This window comes from Ambystoma mexicanum, chromosome 8 (genome assembly GCF_040938575.1).
Source record: "Ambystoma mexicanum isolate Mex_15411 chromosome 8, UKY_AmexF1_1, whole genome shotgun sequence".
In the NCBI taxonomy this organism is placed as follows: Eukaryota; Metazoa; Chordata; class Amphibia; order Caudata; family Ambystomatidae; genus Ambystoma; species Ambystoma mexicanum.
The window spans coordinates 1488194834-1488216326 of record NC_090929.1 but is presented as its reverse complement, the minus strand read 5'-3'; the positions used below and the strand labels follow the sequence as shown (position 1 = coordinate 1488216326).

The window sequence follows — 21493 nt, the reverse complement described above, 5'->3', positions numbered from 1 at the left end:
GTTTTGCATCAAGGGGCAGAGGCTACCAGTGATGTGTCCCCTACAGTAGGAAGGCTCAGCTCCCCCAATCTAGGCTGGGGCAGAGGTGTTTCTCGCACCCCAGAAGGGGGTGTGGGGCCTCTCGAAGCCAGCAGAAAGTAGGTGGTGAGGCTCCGCCCTCAAAGCCGCTTTGATGTCTCCCCCCCACTATTGCCTGGTTGGAGGGAGGATAGGGGAGCACTGCGCCCAATGGCAGGAGATTACCTGCAACTGCTGGGCTCTTTAGCTCGTGCATTGGGGTTACTGTCTGCCTTTCTTAAAAAGGCTGTCGGGCAGACCACCACCACCTCTTCCTCAACAACTGGAACACGAGCTCCAGGACGGACTGTGAGCCCTGCTTTTGAAGGGTGTCGTGGAAGAGGTACCTCCTAATCGGAGAGGATTGGGTTGATATTACTGGTATTTTCTGGTAGCAAAGAAGGGGGAGGATATTGTCCCATCTTGGACCTCAGGGTTTTGAACAAGTTCCTGATGAAAGACAAGTTCAAGATGGTGAAGTTGAGCGAAATTCTCCACGCTCTTGAGTTGCAAGACTGGCAAGACTGGCTGGTGTTGATAGATCTCCAGAACGCATACTTTAATGTGCTAATCCATCAGAAGCACAGAAACTTCCTGAGAGTCCTCAAAGGGAACAAACACTTCCAATTCAAGGTTCTGCCCCTTGGTTTGACCTCTACCCGAGGGTATCCACCAAGCACATATGACGCTAGTCACGGACCGCCTCAGGAGATCCTTCGTTAAAGTGTTTCATGTACCTGGATGACTGGCTGATCTGGGGGATGGTTGACAGAGCAGTTTTTGTCCCATCTCGAAGGCCCCTGCTCGCTACTCCACAGGCTGGGCTTCTGCTGGAACTTTAAGTCCCCCACAACACCAGCACAGAAGCCCCAGTTCATTGGAGCAATCCTAGATACTCTGGTGGGGAAGGCTTTTGCTCCGGAGGAGTTACCAGCATCAGACAGATGTTCCAGCTCTTCTAGAACCACTCCACCTTACCAGCGGCTTCCTTCCTCTGCCTCTTAGGTCTTATGGCCGCCTACATTTTTCTGGTGGCAAATGTAGTCTGCGGATGTAGTTTTTGCAATTACTCCGTACTTCGACACTTTGAAGGACGTTCTCAGCATGTCTGGGCCATTGGTTGACTGCCTCTCTTTGTGGGCCAGCAGCAGCAACATGATGGCGGGATAACCCTTCTGGCCTCTGTGGCCCCAGGCCAGGGTGGTCAAGGATGTGTCCTTGCAAGGTTGGGGGTGCTCACTGCGAGGACTTACAAGTGAGTAGCCTTTGGTCAGCGATGGAGGCCAGGGATACACATAAACAGACTGGATTGCGAGCCATCAGGTTAGCTGTGAAGGCATGTGCACCTTCTCTAAAGGGGATATATGTCCTAGTTTTGATGGACAATACACTGGCCATGCACTACCTGAACAAGCAGAGAGGCGATGCAGCTGCGGTTCTGGCTGTTGGAGAGTCAGATCTCAGTTTCAGCAGTTCATCTGATGGGGACAGACAACGGTTGAGCAGATGCTGAGAGCAGGTGGAGCACGGTCTCACACAAGTGGGAGGTTTGCCAGGAAGTCCTGGAAACGGTCTTCTATTTCTTTGAGTATCCCAGTAGTGGATCCATTTGCGATGGAGTCGAACAGGAAGTGCAGATAGTTATGTTCAATGGAATTACCAGCAAATGGTGTGTTGCGTTTCTAGTGGCCTGGACCTTCACTCTCCACTGTGCCTTCCCTCTGATTCCCGTCATTCTGTGGGTTCTTAGGAGGTCTCGAGCAACCGTGTTCTTGATCTCCCTGGATTGAGCGAGGAGTACATGGTGCTTAGACCTTCTAGATTTGACCATCTGCCCACCTTTCCGGTTGCCTCGTCAGCCGGATCTCCTATCCCAGTCGGAAGGTCGGATGCTCCATCTTAACCCTGAATCCCTCAACATACATGTGTGGCTCTTGAGAGGAGGAGGTATGATGACTGGGATCTCCGAGTAGGTACTCAAAGTGCTGCTGGCTGCACGCAGGCTGTCAACAAGATCACTGTATGCATGCAGGTGGAGAAAATTTGAGGCATGGTGCAAGGAATGTGCAGTTGACCCGATCTCTTGCCCCACCCCTACAGTGATGGAGTTCTTTCTATCACTGGCCTTGTCAGGCCTTAAGGTCCCCACAGTCAAAGGCTACTTGGTGGCTTTGTGTTCAAAAGGTCTCTGGATCAAGGGTCTTTCTTTGCGATCCCGGTTATGGCCCAATTCCCGAAGGGCCTTGTGAAGAGATTTCCGCCCAGTCCCATTGTCGTTCCAGACTGGGACCTTCATTTCTTACAGTGGCTCTGTTTGAGCCTTTACAAAATTCTTATTTGCGGTTAGTCACCTTGAAAGTCGCTTTCCTAGAGGCCACTACATCAGCCAGACCGGTCGGCGAGCTGCGTGCCTAGTCTTGCAAGCCCCTTTTCTTTGTTTCTTTCCAGTGACCGTTTCCGTCAAGGTGTGACCCGGATTCCTGCCCAATGTTGGTTCCGAATTTCACTTGTTCCAGGCTATTGATCTTCCTGTTTTTTACCCACTTGCGCACCCCTCACGTGCAATTAGTTTTTACGTGGGCAGAAGGACAGAATTCAGGAAGGTAGATCATTTGGCCTTCTCTGTGGCTAGCAAAGGCATAGCTATTTCAAAGCATACCATCTCACAGTGGATCACACTGTGCATCTGAGTTTTGTGACAATGCAGGGAAATAGGTGCCGTTGGGCATCAAAGCCCATTCCACCAGAGGGGTAGCTACCTCAGCAGCGCTGCAAAAAGGAGTACCAGTGAAGGCCATTTGTCGGACGGCAATCTGGTCCTCGTTACTTCGCTAAGTAGTGCAGTCTGGATGTCGCCCTTGGGGCCGACGCTTAATTTGGAAGGGCGCTTTTGCAGAATCCTCAGCTCTAAATTCTTTCATCCTGCCTCCAACACGAATACTGCTTTGGGAGTCTGAGGCAGCTTCGGGAGAAAGTTTCAGCTGTTTGGCCGTATCATTAGTTTTCCTCTGCACGGGCTGAGCCTGGGGGGGGTTTGGGGGGGAAAGAGGTGGGAACTGAGGTACAGGGGCATAGTGATACAGTATATGTACAACGAGCCAACCATCGAGGCATGATGGATCGACTGCCACGTCGAGGTGCAATACACACCCTGTCGAACAATTTTCTGAACAGCTGACTCTGGATGGGATATGTCTGATGAGGAATCTGCGGGAGAAGAATCCATAGAAAAAAACATTACGGTAAGTAATTTCTCCTTCTAGAATGTTAGTGCAGGACAGACGCCCAGTTTGGACAAGCAGTCCTCAAGAATTTGTTTGGCAAGTGATCAACGACACTCCTCCCTTAGGCTTATATCAGTTGTAATCACCCAAACAGTGTACAGGAAAGAAGATGGTATTAAGATACTCACCATAATGAATAATGTGCTCCTAGTCCATATTCTCCTTTCCTCCATATGGCCCTCCGCCCGCCAGTATAATTGGGTCAGGCTAGATTAGCCATCCGGCACGTACAAGGGAGACAGGCCCGGCGCTGGAGGGCAGGCCTGTTGGGGAGCGGTTATGCCTGTCGCCGCGCCTACATGCGCCTCTACATTTAAAGAGGAAATGCTCTTATTTGTAAGAAAAAAGGTTCTGGTCCCGTCCCTAGGGAAGGACGACAATAGTGTTGAGGAAAGGGGACTATGGTCTAGGACTAAGTTAGTCACTATGGTGAGTAACTTTTAATTTACTACATCTTTTGGTGGAGGGGTGTTACTGTTCTCTGGTAAGCACCCCACTGACCTCATAAATGCTTACTATTGACTGCTCATCCACTGCTACAAACGTGAGCCAAGCAACCCCTCTCCCTGCCCCAGTCAGTGAACTGCTCGTTCCCTGGAGAGCTCTGTCCGCTTTGCCAAAGATTGTATCATGTGTTTATTTTCACTAGACAATAAAGCTTTTTCTTATTCTCCAGCATGGGGTCTGGCATGGATTCACATGCTCATGAATATTCCCCGTCGTCAGGCCGGGAATCCTCGGTATAGAAAAAAATCAGTATCAGTTTCGTTTCTGATCTGTCTTTCTTAGTAGTAACCAATCACTGGTCTCTGGGTCATACTGCCCCCAGCCAATGACTGCCCTCTCCCTAAGTCCCGCCTCTGGCAGCCATCCTCAGTTTTTTACTGCACGTTCAAGTGTTGGGAGTCCTCGTGCTGTAGCTCTCAAGCTTTTGCTGCGTTTTCGTGCTTTTTCAGGAGATTTTTCTCATTTTCCGGTTAAATAGAGCCTCAAGCTCCACCGTTTCTACATCCGATCAATGGGGATCCGTTTCGGAGTTTTCTACGCACCTCAAGGGTGAAGATTTCATTGAGTTACGCTTTTGGAGGATTCCAGAAGTTCCGAGTCCTACCCCGGAGATGGCCCAGGAGAAAGGAAGCTCGACGCCCGGGAAGCTGTTCAGGACCTGCCCTGGATGCCAGCTTCAGAATGTTTTCAAGGAGGACGAGCATTCGTTATGCCTCTACTGTCTCCATGAGGACAAGACGCACAAGGAGAATGACTGTGCGTTTTGTGGGAACATGTCGGAGCGGACCATGAAGGATCGCCACCTGCGTCTCGCCAACTGGCTGGAAGGGAAGAGCCCGTCAGGCGAGAAGAAGAAAAAGAAGTCCGAGCGGTCTTCTAAGTCCTGTGAGGGCGCCCCGGCGACGGGGGCCCAACAAAAGGCTAAGCACCGCGAGTCCGCGAGCACCGGGAGCGCCGAACGGTTGTGCTCCTTGGCTGCCAGGCAGGGTGCATCCTCCCCGGCGCCATCAACCACGAGCCAACGCTCTGGCTCGGGTAAGAGGAAGTCCGAGAACCCGGCGAAGCTTCTGGAGAGGCCCCGGTCGGTCTTGAAGATTCTGGCAGAGGGGGAGCGAGGCTCGGACCCTCCCCCCAAGGTGAAGGCCCCAGGCGTCCAGAAGGTGACGATGGCCTTAATTCACCCTGCTAAGACCTCGATTGAGGATGTCGCCGCGGCCCTGGCTCAGCCTGTGGAGGCTACACCAGTGGAGGTGCCCTCAGGACCCAGAGTTTCCCTGCCACCGCGGAGGGAGTCGCCTGTCAGGCCCATTGAGAAGACCCCCACGAAGCCCTCGTTGGAAAAAGTGGGGGGGCCTGGTGGCCTTCATGGATACGGACAAGACCTCTGAAGAAGAGCTTATTAAAGTCGTGGAAGAGGCCCAGCCCATCGGGAGGGATCCCGACGAGAGCGACAGTGTCGCCGACAAGGCTCCTCAAGAGCCCCTCGCGCCTGTCGTTTCAGGCGCTGCAGGACACCTCGGCGACCATTTTGTCAGCGATTCAGTCCTTATGCTCGGAGTTAAGGACAAGGTTGCCCCTTCCCCCGATGGAGGTACCTGAGCCAGACCCGACGGGGGAACCGGAGCCAGGACCTTCGGAGAGTCCACCGCATAAGAGGAGGAGGACGCATCCTACGCCACCTCTCCCACCTCTGCGGCCTGCTCTGCCTTCCCCCAGTCTACTACCCACGGGGATGATACAGGCACGGACACGGCTCGACAGGTACAGATGACGATGGCGGCGACGACGGGACGTGTCCCCCGTCGCCCCCTGCTCGGGCATCCCCGCCCGACGAGATTGGAACCTTTCATGCCATGATTTCCAGGGCATCCGAGCTTTTTCAGCTCTGCCCATAAGAAAAGAAGAAAGAAGGGTTCCTTTACCAACGGCGCAAGGCTAAAAGGAAGACGGTCCTCGCCGTACCGCTTCTTGATGACATCTGGGATGAGGGGCTCGCCCTCCTCAAGAACCCTGCCACGGCGCCGTCAAAGAGGGACCGGTACGAGAAGAAGTACCGGGTCCCCGACGCTGCCCCCTTGTGCCTTCGGGCACAACCTACCCCGGATTCGGTCGTCTCGGCGGCGGCAAAGAAGAAAGCTGGGGGGGCATCGGCCTCGACATCAACTTCCCCGCTGGACGTCGAGGGCAAGAAGTTGGACACGATGGGACGACGGATCATCTCATCCGCAGCGACGACTATTAAGCGGCCAACGCCCTGGCTATCGTAGCCCGCTATGACAGGGAGTTGTGGTTCAAAATCGCCCCTCTGTTAGACTTCCTTCCGGACGCCAAAAGGGCTGAGGCCCTTGAAATCCTACAGGAGGGGGAGATTGCTTCGGACCACGCCATCACGGTGGCAACGGACATCGCCGACACCGGTTTCCGTCAGTTGGACAACAGCGTTAGCTTGAGACGACGAGGATGGCTAAAGGCCACGGATTTCCGCCAGGACGTACAAACCAAGGTTTTGGACATGCCCTTCGACGGGAACAACCTGTTTGTGAAGGCGGTTGATGAGTCCCTTCAGGCCATCAAGACAGACACAGAGATTGCCCGGGCACTGGGAGTGCTCCAACGACGACGGCCGTCCTTTCGGAGCTCCGGAGGCAGACAAGGTGCCTCCAAGGGATCCGGCAGTGGCTCCTCCACTTACCGCCAAGCGGCAAGATCTTCGTCCCAGGAAGCCTACAGTGGACGCGGCAAGTCAGGTGTTGCCTGTCGTCGTCGACAAGGAGGTCAAGGAGGCAAGGCGGCCTCCAAACAAGATTGAACCGACCGTGGGGTCGTGCCCCCGCCAAAGCACCCCGGCGGGAGGCCGGCTGGCGAGATTCATCAGCGTGTGGGAGTCCATCTCCACCGACCGTTGGGTGCTGGACGCCCTGGCCCAAGGGCACGCCCTCAAGTTTCAGAAGAAGTGCCCTTGCGTTCCACCCGTCGTCAGGAAGGAATATCACGGCCCTCAACTACTGTTGGAAGTAAGGGCGATGCTCAAGAAGGGTGCCATCAAGCTCGTCCCAAAGAGGCTTCGGGGCACCAGAGTTTACTCAAGGTACTTCCTCGTAAAAAAGAAGACAGGAGGATGGTGCCCCGTCCTGGACCTACGACGACTGAACAAGTACATCAAGGCACCGAAGTTCTGTATGGTCACCCTCCAGCATGTGCTGGGACAGCTGGAGGAGGGCGATTTCCTGTCGCCGTTGGACTTGGAGGATGCCTACTTCCACATCCCCATTCTAAAAAGACACCGAAAGTTCCTCAGGTTCGTGGTCCAAGGGCGGCACTACCAGTTCAAGGCCCTCCCGTTCAGATTGAAGTCGGCACCCAGGGTGTTCATCAAGTGCCTCGCACCGGTGTCGGCGGGCTGCGCCTACAGGGGATCCACGTCTACCCCTACCTGGACGACTGGCTCATCCGGGCAAGGACAAGGGAGCTCGTCGTGGAGCACACTGCGAAGACTGTCCAGCTGCTCACGAACCTGGGATTCACCATCAACTTTCCAAAATCCCACATGGTTCCGTCGCAAGTCGCCCTGTTTCTGGGAGCCAAGCTCGACACAGTGGCGCGGCTGGCCTCGCCGTCGGAGGAAAGGACCAGGACCATTCTGGGCAAGGTGCAGCGTCTGCTGGCCAGGGACATGGCCAGGGTAAGATCTATCAAGTCCCTCCTCGGGATGATGTCCTCCTGCATTATCTGGTGCGCCCTTGCAGGCTTCGGATGAGACCCTTACAGGAGTTCCTCGATGCCCGCTGGATCCAGTCGACGGGCAGCTTCGAGGACAGGATCCCTCTCAACAAGACGTTCCGTCAGGCGATCCGGTGGTGAGGTACCCGCTCCCATCTGTCGGCAGGCACAGACTTTCAGACCCCAGGTCACCAGGTGAAGGTGACGATCGATGCCTCCCTGGAAGGTTGGGGAGCACACTCTGGAGATCTTCACGCAAGAGGCCTTTGGCTCCCGGAGGAGAAGTCTCTCCACATCAACATCTTGGATCTCTGCGCGGTGTTCTGAGTCCTCAGGTCTTTTCTTCCGTCCCTCAAGGGCAAGGTGGTGAGGATCTTCACCGACAACACCACCACGATGTTCTACATCCGGAAGCAGGGCAGAACCAGGTCTCCGGCCCTATCCAAGGAAGCCCAAGGTCTGTGGCATTGGGCCGTCGCCCAAGGGATGTTTCTGGTGCCTCTTCATCTGGCAGGAATAAAAAACACGATCGCCGACTCACTCAGCAGGGAGCTGCGCTTGTGTCACGAGTGGGAACTACGCCAGGATCAAGTGGATCGACTCTTCCGACGATGGGGCGAACCCCAAATCGATCTCTTTGCGAAGGCGAGGAATTCCAAGTGCCGGAGGTTCGCCAGCAGGTTCCCTCAGCCGAGGAGCATGGGCGATGCTTTCTCGTTCCCCTGGGACAGCCTATTTCTTTATGCGTTCCCTCCGCTGCCGTTGCTGCTCCGGCTCATCAACCAGCTCAAGAGGTCCCGGTGCAGGATGATCCTCGACGCACCGGCGTGGCCGAGACAGATCTGGTTCCCGGACCTTCTGGACTTGTCAACGTCCCCACCAGTCAAGCTGCCGACGGACGCCGACCTTCTCTCCAGAGAAGGAGGCGCCATTCTTAACCACAACCCGGAGTCGCTGAACTTGCAGGCCTGGCTCCTGCAGCACTAGAGTTTGGAGGGTACGACATCCCGGCCGACTGCAGAGAGGTTCTTGCAAAGGCCAGGGCGTCCTCAACTCTCAAGTGCTACGGACATAAATGAAAGAGGTTCTCTGTCTGGTGCCGTGCACAGAAGATTAACCCTCTGCGGATTACGGCCCCTCAAGTACTGCCGTACCTACTGTCGCTGGCCAAAGCTGGACTGGCTCACGCCTCCATCAAAATACATCTGGCTGCAATCTCCCGATATACCAGGACGACGGGGCGGGCGTCCTTGTGGTCTCATCGCCTGGTGAAAGAATTCATGAAGGGACTATTCCGATCATTCCCACCGGTGAAGGCTCCTGTCCCGGCGTGGGAGCTTAATGTGTTGCTGACCAAGCTCATGGGGGCCCCATTCGAGCCTATGCATTCGGCGCCTTTGAAGTTCCTGTCATGGAAGACAGCTTTCCTTGTGGACATCACTTCCGCATGACGAGTGGGAGAGATCCAGGCCCTTTATTGCAAGCCTTGATACTTGACTTTTCATGACACGAGGGTGGTGCTGAGGACACCCATCCTTTATGCCCAAGGTGCCGTCGGACTTCCACCTCAACGAGCCCTTGGTGTTGCCAGTTTTCTTCCCGTCGCCTTCGTCAGCGGCCGAGAGGACTTTGCACTCGCTGGATGTAGCTAGAGCGCTGAAGTTCTACGTGGACCGCACAAAGAGTTTTCGGAAGACGTCACAGCTGTTTGTGAACTTTGGGAGTGTGAATCACGGGAAGGCTCTCTCGAAGACTTCCATTTCCAGATGGCTCTCCGGCTGCATCATGCACTGTCACCGGTTGGCAAACCGACAGCTGCCCGGCCGTCCGAGAGCCCATTCGACCAGAGTGATCGCTGCTACCACGGCGTTCCTGTCTGGTGTGCCCCTGTTGGACATCTGCAGGGCTGCGACGTGGAGGTCGACGCACACCTTCACAAGATTCTACTGCGTCGATCGGGACTCCAGGGAGGAGTCCAGGGTAGGCCAAGCAGTGCTGCGCAACCTGTGCGCCTAAGGTGAGCGTGGTGAGGAGGTAAGAGTTGCTTAATCTTGAGTTGTTGTATTGCTTAATGTTGAGCCTGTTGCCACCTCCCGTGGTTGTGCATGTGTGTACTGCTATGTATTCTCTTATTCATGAGCATGTGAATCCATGCCAGACCCCATGCTGGAGAAGGAACAAGTTACTTACCTGTAACTGTTGTTCTCCAGCATGGGTCTGGCATGGATTCACATGCGAACCCTCCCGTCTACCGCTCTGCGGCTCTTCACTTGGTCATACTGCCACTTTACGTGCTACCAAATTTGAGGATGGCTGCCGGAGGCGGGACTTAGGGAGAGGGCAGTCATTGGCTGGGGGCAGTATGACCCAGAGACCAGTGATTGGTTACTACTAAGAAAGACAGATCAGAAACGAAACTGATACTGATTTTTTTTCTATACCGAGGATTCCCGGCCTGACGACGGGGAATATTTATGAGCATGTGAATCCATGCCAGACCCATGTTGGAGAACAACAGTTACAGGTAAGTAACTTGTTCCTTATGTTCATGACTTGTGGTATTGCAATCTGTTTTGCAGATCTGTTTTGCAACTTCATTGATCTTTGTTTCTTGGTTATGCAACATGCTAAAAAAATGATTCTTAAATAACATGAATAGTACAGTTAACATTCCTTTGATTTCACTCCGAAGTGACTTGCTGTGAACATGATCTTAGGAAATGAGATAGTTTTGTATGCCCCACCCCTAAACCCGCTGACAGAGGCTAACCACTTGTAACTGGGAAGAGGCTGGGAATTGTGCCCCCTCCACCCTGCGTCAAAGGTTCCAGTCTTAGTCCCTACATGTGTCTAATGCTCCTCTGGATGGCTCATCCCCTGTTGTGCAAGTCCCATCCACCTGCTACTGGAACGTTGCACCTCCTGTTTTTGTTTCCCCAAGCACTTTGAAGCAGCCCTGGTAATGTGTGTTTCGTAAAAACACCAAAAACGTGCTTATATTTAATATAGCGCTGACTTGGCTTCATTCTCCAGTTAGGACCCGCTAAGCAAGACTGTGGCTATAGTTTACAGTGTTTCAACTTTACAACCTTCACTCGTGACATAGAACTCAAACCTTTGTCTAATGTCATACAGTGGGTGCCATTTTCATCTTCATCCAAAAGGCCATGAAAATAGCAGAAGTCACAATCAATTGATGTCCCCCAAAAAAGGCAGTTCTTTATTTTAATCATCTGTTAACGGAGCCATTCCCTACAGAGGCCCCACTATTCAAGGTGTTGCAACAGGTGCTTGTTAGGCAGAATCCTCTGCAGTACCCTTAGGGAACACTACAGATGATTAAGTCCACAAGTGGTAGTACAATTTCACCTTTAGTACAAGCCTGTACTACAGTTATAGTGGTAGCAGTAGCGGAGCAGCCAGACTTATCAAGAGCAAATGAGCAGTAATAGGGATTACACAAAGGACTACAATTACTGTGACTTAAACACTGACTCAAGGTTTCAGGTAAAAAATATAAGTACGTTTATTTTTAAACCATCTGTTCATAATTAAACAAAACCACACTGTAAATATACCACACACAACCAATTCCTTTGGTTCAGGCCATTTCAAGGTAAGTACATTGGGATTTGACAGATCAGTGTTATGAAACAAAAGACGTTACCGGGGTTTAAGCAGAGCTCACTGTTTGACCGTAATGACAGTTCGGTCTTACGAAAGAAAAGCGTACCCGTGGGAAGAATTGTAACCGTAGTCAAAACACATTTAGCACATTGAATAAAAACCAAGGAAAAGGGGATAAAAATCATAGGCAATACGTTTGTAAAGGCACTTGAATCAGAGGACGTATTCTAAGAGACAGATAAAGTCAATAGTCCTGCGCCAGTGTCAAATGGAGCAGGGCTCTGTTGTCGAGGATCACACGATAGAAAAGTTTGAGATTAAAGTTGCCAGGAGTACTTGGATATTGTCAAAGGGAGGCAAAAGTTATAAGAGGGAAGGAAGAAAGGACAAGCCTTCGGCAAGGAAAAGAGTTCACCCCAATTCCTCAAGGTCGGACGCAGAGAACGACCAAATGGACACAGTACCTTATTCAAATGAAGAAAGCTGGTGCTATGGCGGCAGTTCCTGGTAGTTCCTGCAGACTCGCAGTTCCTGGAGCATCAGTCGTGGGGACAAGGACGACGACGTCTGGAGCGATATGCACTACCCAGTGATGAGGCCAGCAGCAACAAAGCAATGGTGAATAAAAGGTGCGCTCCTTTAAAACAGAGGGCTCTTCTGATGGCTATACGGACCACTACAGCTTCGTGCAGCGATTTCGACCCAGAAGAGGATTCTCTGGCTGTAGAAAGGTGAGCTGGTTGATCCCACTAGGCTCAAGGGAAGAAGACTCCGGACTGGATCTTCTGTCATTGAAGGGTAGGTAGCTCAGGACTGCAGCAGGGCTTCACCGGGACTCGGGGGTTGTAGCAGCCGTCTTCTCTGCTTCTCTTCGGTTCTTGTAGTTCCAGTGGCGACTCTGATTTCCAGCCCAAGAGTCCTGCCTTTTATGCTAAAATCCCCCATTCACACAGCCTGGCTGTCAATCACACAGCAGAGGGGTTGTCCAGCCCGGACAACCACCGCAGCCAATGAACACAAAGTGCGACTTGGGTCTCCAAGGAGACCCTGTGCAGGGGATTACTAAACCCCTCCCTCACATTCAGCCCACTAGACACCCAGACGCCAAAGGAGAGCTTCTTCGCAGAAGCCCGCCAAAGGACGGCGAACAAAGAAGGCAAAATTGATTTGCCGCACAAAGTAAAACACAAGAAGGATCTTAACACAAAGAAATGACTATTAAACCTGACCGGAGCCAAAATAAAATATATTTGGTCAAGCGGGTTTATGTTCGAGGCTAACACAATAGCCTAAAACAGTACCACGTTTATATACTATAATCGCGGTAGAAAAGTTAGGGTAGACACCACTGCCACCAGCCAAGTCTTAGTGTTAAGGGAGCGAAACAAGGCTCCAGGAGGTACAGACAAAAAGGGGTTAGAGTTAACCCTTTACAATACTCCATGGAAGATGGGGTGTACTGGGTCTGTAGGTTAAATGACTACATAAAGTAAATGGCAACTTTACCTGTTTCTGGGGGACAGTAGTCAGCCCTAGAAAAATTGAGTCAGTGGGAAGTCTTAGAGACAACCCTGTGTCACTGCACTGAGGAAGCTGTGTAACACACAAAAAGTTGGGTTCATGGTGTGGTGTGCTCCATAGCCCAAATCACACAAAAAGTAGAAGTACACATAGCAAAACACATGTAAGAGTGGGAAAAAGGTTCACACTCTTACCAGGTGGAAAAAATAAACCCCGAAATCCAGCAAAGCTGCTGAGGGACTCACTAGGTAAGGGAAATTAGCCATAGATGAGAATTCTCCCTAACAGTGCTTCTACATGGTCTTGCTCGTTGATTGATATAAATGAATCCTTTCAAACTCTTGCCACCCATTGTTGGTTTGTTCTCAGATTTTCACTTGGTTTTCCGTACTTGTTTCTGCAAAATGTAACTTACTTTTTAGAGATGGTTCTTGTTTTACAGCTAGAGCAAGGCAGTGAAGGTTGTGGATTATGTATGCCATGCACCAAATTGAACGTATTTCAATTGTATTTTTGTATCTTTACAGTTTCCATCAGTGATGCACAGTTCAAACCGTGGATTCCATCAGTGTTGGACGTGGCTGTTGTTTTTTTCAACATGGGAGTTGATTTTGCATCTTTATTTTCTTTGGATAGTCTTCAGCCGGACTTCAAAGAGGATGACATTCTGTAAGGATATTTGTTTTTCAGCTTTTGTCAGCAGTTAGCTAAAATAGCCGATCAGTGATTGTTTTGGGGGTTTTCTTATGTTATTTACTCACATTCTAATTTGTATAGTAAGCTTCCATTGGTGTGTTGCTTAGCATTCTGGGTGCATCATTAATCAGCACTGCAACTATTTGTTAGCGCTCTTCAATTAGTACTATTATATTTTCTAATGTATTTATGGTCCGCTAGAAGGCCACTGTATAAAACTCACTACCCACATCACCACACTGAAATACAAAACTCCATTACACTATAAACATCTCACAATGCAACAGTGTTAATTATAACTGCATTATCCACAACCGTAGCATGATGCAACAATATGATTAAACCACAACTATTTACCCCAGTAAACACTTCTTCAAAAGCCCCTCCACAGTAACAATACACCACATTGCAACACTGCACAAAGATCTACTGCACAGGTACATATTACAAAACTACATACTACACTGACACACTACTCCAAGAATACCCTATAAACCTCTCCCTCGAAGGGTAATCTGGGTGATCTACCTTCAAATGTTTTGTTCGCGGGCAGACTGCCCGCAGTAAAACTGCTTGGGCCCCAGTGTTGACCGTTCATTGAAAACAGGGGCCTGAGCAATTTTTGTTTACTGCCTCCATTGTTACGCCTGCAGGGGGCACCCCTGTGACCCTGAGGCCGCACATACCGAACATGGGTAGCGAGGGACACATCTGCAACCCCCACTCCTCATGTTTGGTATTTTCGGATACACATTGTCTGGAAACAATGTTAACTAATTGTAGTGACCGAATTCAGTCAAATCTATCATGTGTTCACATTTTTCGAACAATTTGGGTAATACCACTAGATACATTGTAACACCATGCTCTACCCTACAATTCAGTACACCCAAGTAGTGAACCACATATACCACTTTGACAGTGCTTTACAACAAACCTACCATGAACCAACACCTCACTATCCTGGTGCTTTGTTGCAATGCTGCAAATTCTCATTACACTAAAGCACACCACTGTATTACATATCATACTCTTACGTCCCGTCCCCTTGCCTCCATACTGCATGGGCATCCCTCGCTATGGATGGGAGACAGAACCTTTTTTACCAGAAAAAAACCTTCTTCCCCTTTAAATTTAGAGGCGCTGTCACGACCCACACTCTGAAGACCCCCTGGCCAACCTATGGGCCAGGGAGAGTCTTGATTCCAGTCCCCACTAAACCCAAGAAATTGCAGCCTAGGCCTTCTTGGGGTCAGTCCTGGCGCCTTTGGCGCCAGGCTCATGTTTGAATATGGACTTGTGCTTGGGAACTACTTTTCATTAATGCCAGTCATGTGGAGGCACCCTCATAACCTGGCTCCTTGAAACCAGGCTTGCAGTGTAGTGTTTTTGGGTGTGGTACCATGGGGACTATTTTACCTGGACTTCTTTCTTGTAGATATTTAAACTACACCCGAATAGACTGACACGCTTCGCGTTAGTTTGCATTTCTGCAACGTAACGCTCACCGTGTTCTGCTTCAGCTATGAACCTCGGAAGAACAGCACCTGCAAAGGAAAGGAGAAGACATCGTGAGAAAAGGCAGCAGCTTACCTGAACTTAATCGCCAGCGGTCCGCAGCTCTCCCAACCATCATCCTGGAACCAGCGCTCCTTCGGATCGACAGACCTTTAAAAGAGAAGAAACAAGGCATTAGACATTGTACAATTAACGAACTGTGCCGAAAGGCTTACCTCGCCCGGGTGGGAGGAATCTCTGTTTCTCACACCAGCACGGGTACCGAGGCTAGCTAAGCTACCGGCCGCCAAATACAAATACTCCTAACACTACCGGTTCTGAATACAAGAGAGGATGGGTTTAAGACTGGGATTACTATGGACAATACGTATGCAAGTGACACAGTTCTATATATAGATACTCTCAGTATCTGGGTTTCAAACAGAACTGTCAGGGATTCTGGTCAGTGATTCTGGTTCTGGGACAGACTGCTGGGCACACCGGATTGGACTGGGTCTGCAATGGTTTTCTGGTCACAGCACAGCACAACTGGATTGGATCTTTTGGTTCTGGTAATAATTCTTTTAGCAGGAAAGCAGTTACAGCACAGCCCGGCTGTTTCTTTTGTTCCCCTTAGGTTTTGAGGGATTCTTTCTGGTTCTGGAAACTCGAGGCCTAGTTGAAAATGGTTCAACTAATGGAATGGGCATTTCTGCTTTCCAAGTTTCTGGAGCCTGGAACAAGGAAAATGGATGGTTCTCTCGCAGGGTGCTCCGCCAGCAATCGGTTAGTGGGTGAATCTGTGTGTATCTCTAGGTCCTCAGTTGTCTCTATTTATGCTTATGATAAAGGGGGTGTGTGCTGGTTTTTCCTGAGTGCGCTCCCTTGGCAGGCAATTGGCTAGAGTCTCTTCTCTCCCTCGATTGGAGAAGAAAACAGGGTGTCACCATTAGGGATGTCACGGTATACCGTTAAAGATACCGTGAACCACTTAATTGAACAATAATAACCGTCACATTGTTTATACCGTTCATACCATTAAGTGTGCTTTTCAATCTGATTTGGAAAGGCTGCAGTAATCAATTGCTGCGCAGTCTTGGTTTTGCACTGTTGGATGTGCCGTCTGCCAAGTAGTTTCAGTTGGAGCAGTTTTTAATGCCATTCCATAAACCACACGTGCCTTACACAAAATCAATATGTTAGCAATAGGAAGAATAAATACAGTCCCAAGACGGAATAGGGTTTACTTTGGGGTGGCGGCTTTGGGGTTTATATATTTATAATGGATAATATTCTCTAAACATATGGCAATGGGGGATTTCCTTGGTTCTATCATTGAATTTACATATAATAAGTCACACTGCGAAATTCACTCATCTCTGTGGGTATTCCCTGCTGCAATACCAAAGGGTAACATGTCAGTGATTACTGAACTCCTTTTGGCCCGCAAGTAAACTAAAGGCTGTAAGTGTGTGTGTGTGTGTGTGTGTGTGTGTGTGTGTGTGTGTGTGTGTGTGTGTGTGTGTGTGTGTGTGTGTGTGTGTGTGTGTGTGTGTGTGTGTGTGTGTGTGTGTGTGTGTGTGTGTGTGTGTGTGTGTGTGTGTGTGTGTGTGTGTGTGTGTGTGTGTGTGTGTGTGTGTGTGTGTGTGTGTGTGTGTGTACGTACACACACAAGCGTATACTACCATCAGCCTCCATTGATCTGTGGCATGCAGGTTATCAAGATGGCAACATGTTCATCTTCACCAGTAGCCAGTGGGGAAGCAAAAAGCCTAAATGACCACTTAAGAAAAGCTATTCAGTTTGCTTTGCCAGTTGCAGCAGGCCTCCACCCCATCCCCTCCTCTCCACACTTGTGTTTGGTGGAAGCAAGGCATTTCAGTGGAAAGTATGTTGAAAAGCCCAATTCTGGCCCTGGGTGCCTGGTTTTGTTTGTGATGATACATCTGTCAATTTATGACCTTTTAGAAAATATTTGTTAAGATCAGTTAACTCCACCTGCTATACCGCGATAACCATGATATACCGTCATTTGGCAAGAAGGTTATCGTACCGTCCTAAAACGAATACCGTGACACCCCTAGTCACCATGATGATGTGGGTTTGAGTCAGAGAATCCTCCCCTTGTCACTTTGAACATAAAATCTACTTTTGGTACAATACATGTGTTCAATCTTTATAACAATAACATATATAAATCACAGATTTTGTGTAGCAGATACTCCTCCAACCCTCGTCGCTGTCGGATCCTGTGCCTGCTTTTGACAGAATTTTGCCCTTTTTGTCCGGAACACAATATCTAGTTTATCTGAAAATGTGTACAACTGTGCGCATTGCAGATGGGCATAAGAGTATGAAGTTTCTTGCTTTTGACATGAATAGATTTGGTGTAAAACCATATTTTCTGCTACTACATCCCAGAACATCTCACAGAGTTCTGGCGTCTCTTAAACCGTGCATCCAGAAATCACATTAACAAATCTGTTGACATATATTTCACAATTTTACCCAGTAATTTATCAGTCTTTTTAAAAATGCGAATGGTGGTTTGTCTCCGCCTCCTTCTCCTCCTGGCAGTTCAGAAGCAATCTCTGGCCAGTTCCTTCTGGGAGGGGCCGTTTATGGCTCTTCACACTTTGCATATCCTTTCAGCCAGAGGAAGTCCATTGTCCCCTTCCCCTGCAGCCCCAAATTCTCCTCCCTTGATCTAAACATCACAGAGGTGTGATTTCCTGGCGGAGTGAAGCAGAAGGGAGATGCCTGGCCTGTGTGGGGGGGGAAGCTGTTTGACTGATTTAATTGTTTTTAGGCAGGCTTAAATTCAATGTCATTTTGTTACATTTTTTCTTGGTTTAAAACAAACTTGTAATTTCAAAACAAGCAGTTAGAACACTTATTCCAGCTTCTAAACCAATGGATTTAAACAGTTACAACCTAGGTTACTCTCAGTAACAGGTCACTTAGTTTTCAGACATTAGGTTTCAGTTGTACAAGTTTAATTCTTATGATGCAAGTTACTGAAAGATGTCACACAGGCGTCCACTGGTACTGTGCCCAGATTTTGACAGATTTCACAGGCAGGCACATTTTTGCAGTGAATGTTTTGATGACTAATTCAGCTTTTCAGGACACTGTCAGTTCATAATGATCTCTTGAATGAATTGACTTGTATCACCCAGCAAGAATATTTCAATGTTTGATGGTGTTTTGTACCGGCATTTTGCAGTTTCGGCAACCAAGAAAAAGATTTACAACCAAGATTCGAGAGGATTGGGTCCTCCAACGTATTCCATATCTATGACAGGTAATGTCCACAGCTGTGCTGCTTCGGAAAATCTTTGGCGTCTGCGTCCTGCGTCGATGCGCCGTCCCCGAGGACCTCCTCCGACGGCTGACGTCAACCGATGTGATAAGTAGGACGCCCGGAGCCTCCGTTCCGCTTTTTTCCGCGAACGTGTTCGCTTTGTGAATCTCGGTACGCCTCCACTCTTTGGAGTTTGCTGGATTCTTCTTGGTTCGTTGAACCTGTTTGGTTTTTGTGAAGATCTGTTCGTGATGATGTCTACTTCGTCTTCAACCCCGCGTCCGGGCTTCAAGAAATGCGGGGACTGTGGGTCCAAGATGTCGGTCACGGACTCGCACAGCGCCTGCCTCTGGTGCCTCGGGGGAGGCCCACGATACGGACGACTGTGTCGACTGCCAGTCGCTCACGGCCAAGGCCTTGCGGGAGCGCAAGAAGAAGCTGTCGGTAAGTCGGGTGTCTAAGCCCCGGAAGTCGAGGTCTACAGGACTTTCGACGGATGACTCGAGAGGCGACTCTCCGCGTCATCGTCGGAAGTCCAGTGGGTCTCCTTCCATGAGTCGGTCTCGCCACTCCTCCGCCTCTTCGAGGCATTCCCAGAAGCGCCGGCATCGGTCGCCCTCCCTGTCTTCTTCCGAGGACTCCGCCCATCGGCGGGTCGCTTATCCCACCATGCATGCGACACCGGAGGAATGGGCTTCCTTCGGGAAGCAGATGTTAGCGATTCTTGTATCGCAGGCCACCGGTTCGTCCACGCCTCCGAGTGGAGTCGGTCGGCACCGGTCGAGAGACACCGCTCGTACGCCTTCGGGCTCGGGTGGTCGGCACGGCTCGCGGGAAAGGTCCTGCTCGGACAACGGTAGCCGTTCTCGCCATGCCCGTTCCAGGTCGCGGTCCTCGATGCGCTCGAGACCGCGTGATTCTGTGCCGTGTTCAAGGAAGACCTTGACGCCTGTGGTGCCGAGGTCGTCGATGATTTCTCTCGAGGCTCCGCCTCCGTGGGGGTCGTCGGCACCTAGGTCGTCGAGAGACACGCTCGGAGCTCTGGCTTCGAGGCCTGTGTCGACGCCGTCGATGCTGGCAGCGCTGCAGCTGACGTCGACGCCGATTCTCTCGCCGCCGGCACCGACTCTTTTGGCGCCCTCAACGCCTTCCGAGGCGGAGGTGTCTGAGGGGCCCCGTGGCACGGGGTTAGCCCCTAGAAAGGCTCTGGCTAAGGTCAGGCATAGCTTTGGTCCCCAGGTGTCTTCCTCTCACTGCCAGGAGTACATTTCAGAGGGTGATGAAGGCTCTGATGAAGGCTTAGTTCCGGTTACGGTACCAGATGAGCTTCTCTCAGGCCATAGCCAGTTTGATGACCTGTGGCAGTCCCTGCTTGATGCCAATGGACTGGACACCTCTCCGGAGGTGGAGTTTTGTAGGCCGGAGCTCGGCAGTCATGCCGATTCTACATACTGGCGCCTTATGTCTCGGGTCACCGAGTACTTGGGATGGTCGGCTCCCCCAGGGGAGTTCGTTCAGGATGATCTCACGGACATCCTTGATCTTGGTCCCCCCACTGACCCGGCATTGCCGTTTCATATGGCTCTGCAGAGAAGGGTGGCGGCGGCTTGGACTGCTTCGGTGAGTCTCCCGGCAGTGGGCAAGTCTTTGTCGCGAAAATACCGTCCAGCCAGTAGCGACCCCTGTTACTTGTCCAGGCACCCCACTCCAGAGAGTTTGGTGGTGCAGGCGACTACGGCCCCGGCAAAGCAGGCGTCGTATCCTACCATCCCTCCGGATAGGGACGACAAACGTTTTGACGGCTGGGCGAAGAAAGTGTTTTCTTCAGGGGGTATGGCGCTTCAGGCGGCCAACTCCATATGTACCTTGTCTCATTTCACACACTCTGTGGAACTGTGTTGCATTAGCGGCTGAACATATTCCCGAAGGGGACGAACGGGATGGTTTCCTTGCTATGGTTCAGGATGGCAAGGATGCCATGTGTGAGGCCGTTCAGTCGGGTTTGGACATGACAGATGGTGTTAGCTGGTCCATGGCGGCGAGCACCGTAATACGCAGGTTTTCGTGGTTGCGGAAGTCTGGGTTCGCTCCTGATGTGCAGTCCCGGCTCCACAACATGCCCTTTGACGGTGAACATCTTTTTGGCAGCAAGGCTGACGAGAGCCTTGAGAGGTTGCAGACCTCCAAAGCTGCAGCGAAGTCGTTGGGCGGTGCAGTCCGACAACCTCTGCTTTTTCGTCCTAGGGGACAACAATGGAGGGGAGGTTCCTTTCGCTATTACTCATCCTTCAGTAAAGCAAGAGGAGCTGTCAGTCAAAGAGGCCACCTAAGAGTGCCAGAGGTGGAAAACAAGGTACTCTAGGTGCCAAGGCCACTCGGGCAGTTGCCTCTTTGCCCTCAGGCAACGCCGCAGCCGCTACCACTCAGTCATGAGGCCAGGTCCCATGGTTCGCCAGTTGGGGGAAGGCTGGCGCAGCATCTTGTAGAGTGGCGTGCCATTACTTCAGATGTGTGGTTTCTGGAGATCATAACCAACGCCTACTGTCTTCCTTTTCGGCAGAGGCCTCACGACAATCCACTTCGGAACCTCTCTTTGAAGATTCCGGATCCGCTCCTTGCGCAGGAAATTCAAGCCCTGCTGGAGAAAGGCGCCATAGAACTGGTGCCTGTAGCGGAGAGGAACAAGGGATAGTATTCCCCTTATTTTTTCATTTCCAAGAAAGACGGGGGATTGAGACCCATCATGGACTTGCGCAGTTTGAACAAACTCCTCAGGAAGGACAAGTTCAAGATGGTTACTCTCTCTCAAGTCCTCCAGGCCCTTCAACTTCAGGATTGGTTGCTGTCTCTCGACCTCAAGGACACTTACTTCCATGTGCCGATCCATCTCACGCACAAGAAGTACCTGAGGTTCGCGGTTGGCAACTCGCACTTTCAGTTTCGGGTCCTGCCGTTCGGATTGACCTCCGCCCGAGGGTTTTCTCCAAGCTCATGGTGGTGGTGACAGCGCAGATCAGGAAAGGGGGGATTCATGTCTACCCCTACCTGGACGATTGGTTGATCGGGGGAGCTCTCCCGAGCAAGTCCTGGATCATCTGTCCGTCACCTGCCACTCCCTTCACAAGCTGGGCTTCTCCCTCAATTTAAAGATGTCCCATTTGATGCCAACACAGCGGCTCCAGTGCATCGGAGCAGTGATCGACACATCCCTGGGGCCGTGTTTTCCTCCCCAGGTGAGGGCTCTTGACATTCAGCAGATGGTGCACAAGTTTCAGCTTGC

The 21493-nt window shown here is 50.9% G+C and overlaps 1 protein-coding gene across 2 annotated transcripts in view; it reads left to right on the top strand.

The window, feature by feature from the left end:
• Window positions 1-21493, top strand: part of SLF2 (SMC5-SMC6 complex localization factor 2) — a 1286318-nt gene that overhangs the window by 703688 nt on the left and 561137 nt on the right. For both annotated transcript variants that reach the window (XM_069611667.1, XM_069611668.1), the window contains exon 11: window positions 13244-13385. In XM_069611667.1, coding sequence (XP_069467768.1) covers window positions 13244-13385 — 142 coding nt within the window. The remainder of the gene's footprint in view (window positions 1-13243; window positions 13386-21493) is intronic.